The sequence below is a fragment of the Catharus ustulatus genome, chromosome 11 (assembly GCF_009819885.2).
Source record: "Catharus ustulatus isolate bCatUst1 chromosome 11, bCatUst1.pri.v2, whole genome shotgun sequence".
NCBI classification, from domain to species: Eukaryota; Metazoa; Chordata; class Aves; order Passeriformes; family Turdidae; genus Catharus; species Catharus ustulatus.
The window spans coordinates 46204-59375 of NC_046231.1; the positions used below are offsets into that span (position 1 = coordinate 46204).

The 13172-nt window shown below is 50.8% G+C and overlaps 1 protein-coding gene across 1 annotated transcript in view; it reads right to left on the reverse strand.

Annotated features, from left to right (window-relative positions):
* The window catches only part of LOC117001520 (hydrocephalus-inducing protein-like), an 80560-nt gene that overhangs the window by 26650 nt on the left and 40738 nt on the right, over positions 1 to 13172 (reverse strand). The window contains exons 21-33 of the mRNA XM_033069935.1: positions 12650 to 12790; positions 11858 to 12174; positions 10188 to 10350; positions 9613 to 9708; positions 8701 to 8910; positions 7726 to 7854; positions 5253 to 5430; positions 4540 to 4724; positions 3683 to 3816; positions 2590 to 2726; positions 1829 to 1950; positions 1550 to 1741; positions 1000 to 1152 (exon numbers count right to left, since the gene is read on the reverse strand). Of these exons, the coding sequence (XP_032925826.1) occupies positions 1000 to 1152; positions 1550 to 1741; positions 1829 to 1950; positions 2590 to 2726; positions 3683 to 3816; positions 4540 to 4724; positions 5253 to 5430; positions 7726 to 7854; positions 8701 to 8910; positions 9613 to 9708; positions 10188 to 10350; positions 11858 to 12174; positions 12650 to 12790 (2157 nt within the window). The remainder of the gene's footprint in view (positions 1 to 999; positions 1153 to 1549; positions 1742 to 1828; positions 1951 to 2589; positions 2727 to 3682; positions 3817 to 4539; positions 4725 to 5252; positions 5431 to 7725; positions 7855 to 8700; positions 8911 to 9612; positions 9709 to 10187; positions 10351 to 11857; positions 12175 to 12649; positions 12791 to 13172) is intronic.

Sequence of the window (13172 nt, forward strand, 5' to 3'; positions counted from 1 at the left end):
CCCAAGGTCGGGGTGTTAATCAGTCCCTCCAAGGTGAATGGAAAACAGGTATTTACTTATGCTAGAGACTACAGCATTTGTGTCCTGGGTCTGAGTAACTGAGATGAATCCTAGTGTGCACTCTAACTGGGTATTTGGGTATCAGATGGATGTACAATAGACTGTCAGGGGTTTCACCTAGTCATGCAGGAGTACAATGCTCATGAGAAGGGCCCTCGGGGTTACAGTGTCCAGACACATTCCTGGCACTGCTGCATCAGGCAAACGCCAGCTCCAGGAGAGAAGCAAGTGAGTTCTCGCTAGCTAGAAACAAGGGTCATCTTCTCTGCTTAGTGTTTGACTCTGGTCAAAGCCAGACACAAGATGGCTACATCTCTCGAGCAATTAAAGATCACTGGGACTGTTAGCGGGCACAGAAGCCCTTGTGTCCATACTGGTACACGCTGTCAGTTTGCAAGAGCCAGCAGCCACAGGCAAACTACTTTTGAGAATACTCCATCTTTTAAGTTGAATATCCAGCTGCATGGGGATGTGCAGGCAGGCCAGAGCCCCAGGGACTGCTGGCAGCACACCACTACAGGTGACTGTCCTGCTGTGCCCAGGAGGGGGTCTGGTGGCTGTTTTGTCTGTCAGTTCTGCAGTAGAATGAGCCTCGACTGGCCATTCCAGGATTATCCTCTGCAAGTGTGCAGCTGCTGTGCACCGAGTGTCGCAGCTGCAAATACAGCCAAACAAGGGAGAGGCTGAGGGGAGTTGGGCACATTCCCCCCATGTGCCAGGAGGCAGCCACAGAGCTCTGACGCTCTCTGTGCAAGCTCTCTGTGGGCATTTCAAAGCACATCTCACAGGAGTGCTCTGTGGGGTGAACTGAGCCACACTGAGAACGGGGCTTGCAGAAAGCTCCTTGTGAAAGCAGAGTTCATACCACACTCTCTGCACTAGGCCCTCATTTCCAGATAGCCCTGACAGGCCTCCTGTGCTGACACCTGCCAATCTCACCTGCTCCTTGGGTGTAAACTGGATTTGCAAGTTCTGCCACCTTTCTGGATCAAGGGTTCCTTTGGAGGGTGTCACTTCAAAGGGACAGGGCTCATCCTCCAGTGCCTGCTGCTTCTGACCCACAGCTGGTGTCCTGTATTTGCCTTGCTTGTCCTGGGCACAGAAAAAAATCTTGTGAGGGCACCTCAGTCTGTAAGGACAGAGCCTCAATTCCTGTAGTGCTCTGAGACACTGATACAGTGCTGAGAGCACCCACAGCCAAACCAAATGTGGCCCCCGTAGCCTGGAGCTGGGGGGAAAACTTGTAGACAGGGCAGGCAGATAGGGAACTACTGTCCTCAAAGGAGGAAGGATGGGTGAAGATGGCAGAAAAGCAAAGCATCAGCTAATGGAACAGGTCCAGGCAAACCAGTCTTGATCTAGACCCTCAGAAGCTTCCTCAAACGTGCTGTAGATCCAAGTGCTCAGGCAGCCACAGGAGGAAAAACGGCAAGAGACACAAAGAAAACCCAATCAAGAAGTTACGTGTTTAATGTCGCCTGTGCTTTACCTTCGTAACAGGCTCAATGCCCTTAATGAACCATTTGCAGGGTACTTGGAACCTGTTGTAGAGCCGGACTGTTTGAATCTGGCACTGCCCAACGAGGATATCAGAGAACTGCAGTGTGTTCTTGGAGAGGTTGAGTGACAGTTCCAACACAGCGGCACGGAGGCGGATTTTATATGTGGGGCCTTTTGCCACCTGGAGAAGGACAGAGAAGTCAGCAGAGGGTGCAGGTGACATTTGCTGCTGTGGCCAGCCTGCTGCCTGCCCCAAGAGCTGTGGTACCTCTATGGGTAGCAGCACATCCACGCCACCCTCTGCCCGGTGAGCACTCTCAAAGCACACTTCAAGCATTCTGGTCTGGTGGTGGGGCAGGCCCTGCACCTGGTCCGGATTCACTTTGAAACCTTGAACAAATGCAAACAAAACAGCTGAGATACACGAGAAACATGAAATGTGTTATAAGCATGTTAAGGCCTTACAGGTGTTCTGGCTGAGAGGTCTGGGAAAAACCCTGTGCCATGCTGTGACCTGGACAAAAACTTAAGGGTGCACCTGAACACCCCTCAGACATAGTGAGCCACTGTGTGATGGAAATGCAGCCTTGCTTCAAGGCCTCTTTTGGAAGCCTCTTTTGATCCACCAGAGGATCTCACAGGCTGTTTCCTCAATAAAGGCTGAATACAAGTGCTGTGACAGTGTGAACTCCAAACAAAGAACTTCCAAAACACAGCAGACCCCGTTGGTTTGCAAAACAAGCCCTCAGAGTGCCCAGAGGGACCTGATGCTCATGGGAGCCAAGGGCAGAAGATGCTGAGAGGTGACCAGGGTGGTAAGCCCATCTGGCCCTGCACTGAAGCATTAGGGCAGTTACACGCAGTCCAGGTCCCCTGGACATGGCTAGCCAGGAGAATTCTGCCTCTAAAGCTCCCAGCAGGGGCACTGAGAAGAAAAAGCTCAAAAACCTCACCAAGTTCAGTGGCTTAAGCTAATCTGTCTGAGACACCTCCTTCAAGCCCACAGGAAGTGTCTCCAGCACTGCTTACCTGTCTTCTGCAGGGCAGATATATCAGCCTGGAAGGACACTGGGATCTGCCCAGGGTTGGTGATCACCAGAGTGCGTGTCTCAGTGTTACCCTTAAGGACAGTGCCCATGTCCAGGACATACTCAGGCAGCTCAACTCTGCAAGGAGGAGTAAGGACAGTCCTTAAAACACAGCCTGGCTACATGTCTAAGTAGATGGGGGATACAAATAAAGTGGCCAGCTCTTCATTCACTGCTGTAAAAACTCAGCTCAAGCCCATGAACACCCATGGCCTGATAACCTGGCAATGACTTTGGGAAGTCAGGAGGAGTGCAGGTCCTAGGTTTTATCAGCTACTAATGGTACCTGAAAATAAAATTAGTTTCAAATGGACCCTGGCCACAGCTCCTCTGCCATGAAAAGACAGTATAGGTGAGTACACTGAGCCTCCACTGGTCTCAATGAAACTGCTTAACCTGGTGCACAACCTGAGCCTGAAATTGCTTTGGGGCCTAGGAATAACATTTGCCTGCACAGGAAGTCTTCACTGCTCTGCAACCAGTTCACATGATCTGTTCTGCAGAGCATCTTCTTTCTGAATTGAAGCGTCCTGTACTTGTGCTGCATCATGATGCTGTAAAGGGACAGATCAAGTTACCTAGATAAGCCCTGCAACCCCACCAGGATTTGAGCCATCTGATTTTGGGTTTTAAAGGGTTTGCTGACATGTGCAGTTCCCTTCTCTTTTTGTTGAGTGTGCTCTGTTATCTGGAACCAAGACATGAGCTGGGAGTTGTCTCTTTGAGAGTCTAATGAGCAGGGACAGAATTTATGCTGTCTGGAAGGGCTTTAAGGTCTGCACTGGGTCCCCTCAGCTCTCGGAGCAGAACCCCACACCTGTGGGGAGCTGAGCAGTCCAAAGCTCAGCATGGTGTGGGGGAAGGGAGGACACTCTGCTGCTCACATCGAGTGTGTCACAGCCTCCAGGACCACTCCCTTTCTGAAGTCCAAGCTATTCCCAGCTCTGCAGACACAAGGAGTTCTCAGGACAAGGGGACATTGCTGGGTGTTCTTCATGGGGCACCTGGAAATGGGGATGGGAGTCCGTACTCACTTGACAAGATTCTGGCACAGCTCCTTGTCAGGGAACTTGCTGTTTGAGTGATGGGATGGGAACTTTCTCTGCAGCTCCAGAGCAGGCTTCCTTACCAGGTTCATCACCAACTCCATCTGCAGCTGAATACTTGACTGAGGAAAGAGAAGACAGTGCCTGGTTAGCAAAGGTCTTTCTCAAGGTTTGCATCTGAGAAAGGATCCCACCCTGCTCTTGTTGAGAGGGGATGTGGGGTCCTCCTGTCTGGCTGCTCAGTGTCGGTGATGCCTCCTGCTGTCTTAGCCAGAACCTCATCTCCAGCTGCAACTTCCAGCATCTTTGCCTGCCCAGCCACTGTTAGCAAAGTTTGCCTCATCTGGCCAGGCAGACAAACCAGGAACCTTCCAGAGCTCCAGATACTTGCCTGCCCCCAGCCAGTACCAAGGCACCTTGGACAGAAGCTGTCTTGAAAGGGAACCGTGACCAAGCTGGTGCCTCTGGGAGATGAGCACCACCAGCACAGTCCCAGGGCACAATCAAGCAGCTGCTGCTCAGGTCTGTAAATCTGGCAGGGCTTGGGTTGGGACCAAAAAACTCCCCAGAAACGACCTGCATCTCCTTCAAAGTACCATCAACTCCTTCCCTTGAGCATGGCCTTCAGGATCTCTCCCTGGGATACCCAGGAAGCTGGTGCAACCCCAGAAAAGACCATGCCCAGAGTGGAAGCCCTAGGGGCAATGCTGAGGTGACACATGGTTGTAAGTGGGCAGAGAGGTTCTAGGTGCCATCAGGGCACCAGGAAAGTGCTGTGGGCTGCCAGGGGCTCAGGTGCCATGGAGGTGGTGTCATGTGCCAAACAGGGCTGCAGCTGCTCTTACTACAATGCCAGAGCCAAGCACTTGGGGATTCAGGTTCTGAGTCTTCAAGGTCCGAGTCTTCAGGGTCTGAGACTTCAAGGTCTTTGAGCTCCGAGTCTTCTTCTGAACAACTGACTTATTTCTCTGACTGTGTTGTTGCAGGGGTTTTATGTGCTGTTTCAGTAGCTTCTTATATTTTTCATTTCCTGAAAAAAGAAAACATCCACAATGAGAAGTGTGAGAAAAGTGCCAATCCCATTTAAGCTGGGAAGTCCCTGCCTCCCAACACTGATTTCTTCCAGAAAGAAATCCTTCTTCCAGAAAGAAGCCATCTATACAAAGTGGATGCCGCTGCTCCTCTCTGAATCCTCATGTTTGCTCCCACTTATCTTCCTCCCTACAGAGGAGCATCTCATTGCCTGCAATGTTACACAAATGCAACCCTCCCAGAAGCCCTGCCAGTCTCTCTTACAGCTTTCTCAAGTCTTTCAGTCCAGCCATCATCCTTCAGGACCCTGCCAGATACGCTGGCAAGCTCTCCAGGACGATTCCTGGGACAAAGCCCACATGAGATCCTCTGCTCAAGACTCATAAAGCAACCAGAGGGCTTGAGTTGGTCTGGGAGTTCTGCAACCCTCCAGTCTTGGTGGAGGTGGGCATGAGCTACCCTATGTGCATATGGTAGGGAACAAAACCAGAGGGGCCCTTCCTAGGGGCAGACGGGCAGTGCCCACCTTCGATATTCCAGGGCAGGTTCACACTGATCATGGGAAAGGATGCTTCTCCTTTCAGGCAGATATTGTCTGGGTCCAGTTTTGCCACTTTAAGCTGGAAAGTCCTGCTGAAGGGTCCTGGTACTCCTGGCATGTAAGAGAATTTCAGTACTTGCTTCTCACCACGTGCAATGGAGCCCTGCAGGGATGGGAGAAGAGGCAGGGAATGCATCAGAGTGTTTGATGGGGGATGGCTCAGGGGACAGACAGGCTGAGAGGACAGATTCTCATCTAGAAGGAACCATCACACCACATCATCTTCGTGATAAATACATTACAATGTTGACTTTTGCAATTGTTAAATACTATGTGTCTTTTAAATGTTGACTTTTGTAAAAGAAGTTTTGCTAAAGTTCAGAGTTCTTTTAATGTGAACATTATGCTGTGTTGTGATACCAACATTGGTGAAGAATTGATGTAATATTAACATTTAACCAATGAAGGAATGGAAACTTGTTGAATGTGTCAAAAATGACCACCACTGGGACAACTGCACATGCTCCAAAAAGGCGGGATGGAGGAGGAACTATGTTAAAATGTTTGAATACATATAACCATTTGTAAATATGTTTGTGTCTGATGCAATACCCAGGGTACATAAGGGGTGTTCATGTGTTGACTGGTGTGCCTCTGGCTGCAGCTAATGTGGCTAAGCATCTGGCACAGTTACTTCTGCTTTACTGACTTTGTCCCCTGTTGTCTCTTATTAAATTTTTTTTAAATTTTAACTGAGGAGTGGGCTTTGCTTCTGATACCTTCTACATATTTCTTGTGCCCAAAAGGTCGAGCCTCTGACCCCGGGGTAGAGTGTGTTTCCCCAAGGTCTCATAAGGCTGCAGCCCCACACAACCTGATATGAGCACAGCTCTGCTGCTAATGTGGTTTGCCCTCTGCCAGCAAGAGCCCATCTCAATAAAAAAAGGCTCTTTTGCTGCCGCTGTGGAAGAGAAGTCCCTGCACGCAGCAAGGCCAGCAGCTCCTCTCATCCCTTGTAGGATACAGGCATGAAAGAAATGGGAAGGCCAATCGGCTTCCTCTTCCCACTGCAAGGAGAGTACAAAGGCAGGAGTGCTGAAGTGCTGCTTTGGCTCAAAGACATCCAGGCAGGACTGAGAACCTGGGCAGTGGTGGGATGCTGCTAATTTTTCTCTTTGCTCTTCCAGCTCTGCTGCTCCCTGGCCCCCTCACTGCCCCACAAAGCCGCTGCACAGCATCAAAGCTGGAGGAGACAGGGAGTGCAAGCTAGTAAGGGATATGTAAGTGGTGCTTAGCACTGGCAGCGGGGAGGCAGAGCCAGGGACTATGCATGTCCTGTGTGATCACACAGCCTGGCTAAGGTGACCCTCAGCAAAACTCCGGTGCCAGCACAGCCTGAGATCTCAGCCGTCAGGGTCCCCAGAGTCACTGTGAGGAACCAATTAAATTTTAATTTATGCCTCAACATATGTTATAAATCCACTTTCTGACATGGGATGAAAAGTTACTATAGGGGCTGTACACGTGCTCGGACCCTTAACACACCCCACGTGTAAAGGAGGTTGAGAGGAGAAAATGCAGGCAGGCTCTGCCTCTGGGGGGCTGCAAGCGACCTCCCCCTTGGAGGTGGGCAGATCCCGAAGCCCGGGGAAATCGTGCCCATCTGACCAGTAGTCTTCCTAAAAGGGCTGAGTTATGGGAGGAATCTTAGCATACGAAAGCAGTAAACGCTGCCAGTTTTTCCCCTGCCATTTTTGGTTTTTTGTTGGACTGGGACCACCTAGAGAGTCTGGCTCTCTGCAGAGCCACTCTCCCTGCCTGTCTACCCTGCTGTCGCCGCTTCCCCGCTCCCCATGGCACCCTAGTGCTGGGCTGTTTGCCCACGGGCGAGCCACGCCTGCCGCTGGCTGCGGGTCATGGCCAGTCCGCGGCAGGCACGCCCGCTCGGGGCGGCTGGCTGCACACACGCTCCGTGTGCGAGCAGGACACCGACAGAGCACCCAGGGTTACAGTAGCACCGCTCTGTCCCTGCCCTCTGCTACTCTCTCCGTTTCTCACTTTCTCTCTCTGCTCTTTTCTTTCCCCTTCTGGTCGGGACCATACCCTTTCTTTAACAATAAACACATTTCAGATATAGTACTTGCTGTGTTGGTGTCTCATCAAATCCAAGAAATCTATCAAAAAGAACACTACTTTCCTTACAGAAGGACAGGACAGTAACGAACACACTTGTGTGTCTGCCCTGTGACAGCAGAGCCACCCACCAGCCAAGGCCATGAGGGAATCTATCAGGAGATCACTTGTTTGACCTTCTCTGCCCCCAGCAGAAATCAGTTACAGTCCTCTCTCATGGCTGGGTTTGGGGTTTTCCTGTCTAACTTTTCCCTCCCTTTTTTCCCTTTAACGATCTCCTGGGCCACCTGACACAGGGCTGGGGTCAGTCACTTGTGCTACTTACATGGGTGGGCTTGACCAGAAACACGCCAGGCAGATGTTGCTCTGCAATGCTAAGGTTTAGCACCCAGTTGAATTCAATCTTGCCAGTGTTTGCCAGGATGACGCTGCTGTGATGAATTTCATTAAACACCTGGAGAGAAGGCATAGGAGTGGGAAGTTACAGACCCAGGCCTGCTGCTGGGAATCTCCTTCCTCTCTCCTGGGGTTGAAAGCAGACACATCCTGGGAGCAGGGGCCAGGGAGGAGATTTGAGCACTTGGGAACCTAAGGAACCCCCTGGCACAAGGCACCTGCACAGGACCAGGGAGCTCTGGCAGCACACAGAGGTGTGGTAACAACCATGTGAGGGCCAGTAATAAATGAACCAGGGGATACAGGCCCTCTGCACTCTGAGGGGTCACCAATAGTCAGGAGAAACAAAGAACACCACTGAGGCATCCCAGAAGAAAAGGCACCTGCATGCAAATATTGGCAAGCAACATACATGCAACAAAGGAGTCACAGGGCAACACTAACAGGGCCAGCAGCTGGAAATATCTGTGGGCTTTCAACTGAAAGAGTGAAGTGGGGATGATTCTGGGACAGTCTCTCCAACTATAGTGACTGGAAGCCCAACTTCTTCACTTGATTATTGTGCAGATTAAGCAAGAGCTTTAGACAAGAGCATCTCCTTGGGAGATCAGGCTCTAGGAGCAGATCAGCAAAGGGATGTCTCAGGGACATGCTCCTCAGAGCATCCCCACTGGGACCCTGCCTGCGCCAGGAGGCAGTGTTAGGTACCCTGAAAAAGAGGCATTCCCAAAGAGGCCATTTTAAACCAGCTTGGATGCCAGATGTGTCCCTCAAAGGTTGTAATTCCAAGTCCCAGAGCCAACAAAGGGGCTGGGAAGGGGAGGGAACCCTGGACCAAGGTGGGCAGGAACCCGCTGGCCATGGTTCCAAGGCAGGGAGCTGTGCCAGGGCACAAGTGTGGTACCTGAGAGCCACAGCTGATCTCCCGGAGGCTCAGGGAGTAGCTGATGCGTGAGGCCTCCCCAGTCAGCTCCACCTTGTAGGTTGGGCCTCCCTCCACGTGGCACAGAGCCGTGACACTGGCCATGGTGTCGAGGTGGCCAGAGAAGGTGAAGAACACCTTCTGGCTCTTTCCTGGCTGCAGCTTACCCAACTGCGGCAGGATACTGAAAGCCTGGAGGACAGGAGAAATTGATAGATTGAGTGTGGAAATGGATGCAGAAGAGCAGCTGTGCCTTGGAATAAAGTACAGTCATAGCTGGAGGGGCCTGTTCTCCAAACACCAAGCCAGAATCACCCTAATCTCATGCTGTGTCTATGCCACTGACCAGTGGAGGCACTATGGGGAAAATCTCCCATACTCACAGATCAATATATTAATTAATACACTACACTAAAGTGAACTGGGATGTCTCTTGGCAGTAGAAATTCTCTCTGATGCCCAACTTGCCTTTAAAAAGAATTTCTTGCTGTGTTTAGAAAAGGAGGAGACTCAGAGCTCTTGGAGCTCAGGGATCTCAGTGAAGGACTCCAATCCAGTTCATCTGAGCCTCGAAGCTTTTCCCCTCACTCTCTGATTTCTATGCTGCATTCTCAAGATGCTACAGCAAAAGCTCCTCCACAGTGTCTATGGACCACCTGATGAGGTCCAGGGGGAGCAATGCCCTCCATAGATGCTGCACAGTGTCCTTGGGCAACCCTACAACATGTCCTGCATAGCCTTTCCAACAACTGGTTGCTTCAGCAGCACTTTGTGATGGGTCTGGAGGGGTGTGAGGCCCCTCTGTGGGAAATGCTGAGGGCCACCAATGGGACTGGGAGCTGCAGCCCTGTTTGCCACACTGAAAATGTGAAAGTGAGACAGATTCCCTCTTACCTTCTCCACTTTGAGGGGAGGGTATGGTACATCCATGGATAACCTGAATTTCTCCAAGTCTAGTGGGCAATGGCTTTCAGCAGTACATGGTGGCACCTGAAAAACAAGCCATTTTCTATGCTAGGAGGAAGAGACAGCCACTTTGCAAAGTCTCAGTTAAGACAGCTTCAGGGCCACCACTGCAATACCAGCTCTCTGGTGAAAGCAGAGTCCTGGAAACAGGTGGTCTGGCTGTATTGGGAAGAGGGCACATGGAGATGAGGACTCATCACAGCTTGCTCTGGGAAGGAAGCTGGAGGTCTTATCATCATGATGCAGATAAAAGCCTCATCTTACATTGTGAAGAAAACATGGCAAAAAAACCCCACACTCCAGACAGGTCTGCAGTCTTCTCCAAAGAAAACTCTCCCATTTCTCCCTCCCACACACGCCATGTCCAGCCACCGGCCCTGCTGCCCAGCCCTCTCTCAGGGCACAGGATGGCACGGCAGCAAAAAGGGAGGTCAGCACAAGCAGGACTTGTTGGTGGCAGGCTTGGGAGGCAACACAAGCAGTAGGTGTACAAGAAAATCTACCTCTGCTCCTGAAGGTTGGGCAAGATCCTGCAGTTCTTTCAGGGGTGAAGCTGTCTCCTCCCTATTTATCATCTTGAAGCGTCTCAATTGACATGACAAAGGCAAACAGGTTCTCTTCACCCTTGGTGGTTGGGGCTGGAACTTAGGTGGGTGAAGCTCATGTCTGAAAATAACACAATGGACAGGGATCTGCTGTGGGAAGAAGGGACACCTGCCCGAGTAGCTCCTGGTCAAGATGCAGCTGCTAGGTGGGTGCTGATGGGTTGAACTGAGAAATGGTTTGATCCAGCCCTTCCCAATCTAGGCTGGTGCAGGTCTGCTCTAAAGGCAGCCCAGGGATGATGACACTGAGGTAGCAGTGGTGCAGGCAGCTGCAACTGCTTGCATTGAGGAACTACAGAGGACAGGGATTAACACCTCACAAGGACAGTGGGAGAAGAAAAGACAGAGAAGGCAAGCAAAAAGGTGAGATCTGAGGGCCAGTGATGAGCCAGCACAGCCCTCCCAGTGCCCAACGCCATAAACTCTGCAGCTCTGTCAGATATTTATCAGGGATGTTTCCCTGACAATGTTGGGGGGGTTGGTTAACATTTTCCAACGCTCCCAGGTGATGCAGGTCACATTCCCCATGTTAAATTGGAACAGGTGCTCAGGGTAACTCTGCTTGTGTTTCTAATGCCACGTGAGGGACACAATTGAGCCATGCCTGCCTGTCACCCTGTTGAGCTGCAAGCGCTCCCCACACAGTCAAACAGAACCTGGATTCTCCATTCCCAGACAGGCATTCAGTGCCTATAATGACCTGCTCCCCAAAGAATCACTGTCTTCAGTTTTGTAGCTAGTTACTTAAGGCTGGGTTTCATTTGTGGATGAGGGGCTCTCTCATCATAACCTCCGAGATCCCTAATCATTTATTCCACTGATGAATGGTTTGAGGCAACTTCCCAGGACCATGGGAAATTACATTTTTCACTCTAAAGTAGAAACTCTCTGGGAAGCAGGGATAAGAGATGATGTGATGAACAAATCCTGCTGTCAAGCAGTACAGAACCCATAAGGGACATGTTGCAGTGGGGAAAAGTCAAATGAGTAACAAGTGTCACAGAAAAAGGGAGTGAAGAGTCCAAGATGTCCACTGAAAGCTGACCCCTGGGGAAGAAATTGTCCTGGCACCAAAGGAATTGTCTCAGAAAAGAAGGAAAGGGAAGGTAACAAGATGTTCAGCATCAGCCCAGGCACTAAGTAGCTCTTTCTCTGGTGTTGGGACTTTCTGGGCATTCTCCAGCACAATGCAAGGGAGGAAGGCAAAGAGAGCAGCTCCTGCAGAGAGGACCCATCCCAAGCAGAGGGGCCAAAAGGGCTTGCAGCAGTGGGAGCCGGGACTAGGAGCCCTTCATCAAGGTGGGCATTGCCTCAGGCCACAGAGGTCTGAGAAAGCAGCTTTCACTCCAGCTTTCCTTCCCAGGGGAAACCACTATTGGGGCTATGCAACATCAGATTGGTGGAAAACCTATTCCCTGAGCTTCCAGCTTGGCCACTGCTGGTCAGTATTATTTGCACAAGAAGTCAGAAGAGTCTGCCAGATCCTAGGTAAGCTGCTTTGTTGTTTCCAAAGGACAAACAGGACACCAGGAAGAAGAGCTTCAAGGAGAGGGCAGAAGTGCACATACCTCAGCCTGTTCACTTGGCTGTCCGCATGGAATGACCAGTGGTACTGGACAGGCAGTGGGCTGCAATTGGTCATCTGCAGAGAACGCATTTCTTCAGTGCCAGCTAGGATGCAGCCAAACTCCAGGGCGCTGGCCTGGATTTGGAGATTTGGGAAGTGGACTTCTCCCAGAAGAGTGATATACTCCACATAAGGATGGTCCTTGACCATTTTTATCTTCAGATCCTTCTTTTCTTTCCAGCTGTGAAAATCCATTTTATAAGCTGGGTCAAATGCGATGTAGAGACGACAGGTCTGCCCTACATCCACTGTCACAGGCTGCAAGTAGATGAAGAGTAATTAATCACCTGTGGGATGACATCCCAAGGTCTGACAGCATGAAACAGTAAATGCTTGAAGTGTGACCCCAGCATGGGCTTCTCAGTTCATCGTTCATTTCTTTACAGCAAGGGTCTGACTGCAGGCACCACTGTCTAGTCCAGGATTCCCTCAGGCCTATGTTTCTGTGCTCAGCAGCAATACAAGGGGGTGGCTGCTGGAGAGCTGGGATGCTTTCCAGGAGACACCTTTGGCTGGCCCAGACCTAGTTGCCTGCTCCCTTCTCTTTGTGGCTTAAAGCCAGGATGGATCTTCTCAATTCAGATAAGATTCTGAGTCCTTCAGCAGCTCTGCTGATGCAGCCCACTACTGATGCTACAAAATAAACTTCTTGACTCAAGGAGCTTCCAACAGAAAGGCACCACTACATCCCTCCTCTTCAGACCCCACTGGAGGAGTCCACCAGTCTACTCACCTGGCCATCTGGGAGGGGTTGCCGGTCCGCATCGCACACCAGAAATGGCTGCTCCAAGTCCAGCATGAGATCAAGTGGGAGGGAGCAGGTGTTTGTTAAAGCCAAAGGCTTGTACTGCAGAGTCAGGACATCACTGGCTTTCTATGGAAACAGGAGACAAGGAACAACGGCCTCAACTAGCCGCAGGCCTCCTTTTGCTTCTGCTGTATCTCACATTTTTCAGCCCCAGAACTGCATATATCTCTATTTACCCTTTCTCTTTGTGTCTAGCTTTCCAGGAGATTGTTCTTTAGTAGTAGATGCTTTTCATGTTCAGAAACTACAGCATCCTCTAGGGGACAGAGAAACATTGCCATGTACAGGTGAGGGAATAGGCCCCTGAGAGGAGGTGGCTGCTTGAACAAGATCTAAAGCAGAAAGTGAATCCAGACCATTTGTCTCCAGTATTGTCTCTCTGTTGGGCAGAACAGCACTTAGATGATTGTCACTCACACAGACAACCTTACAACCTTGCAACCTCTAG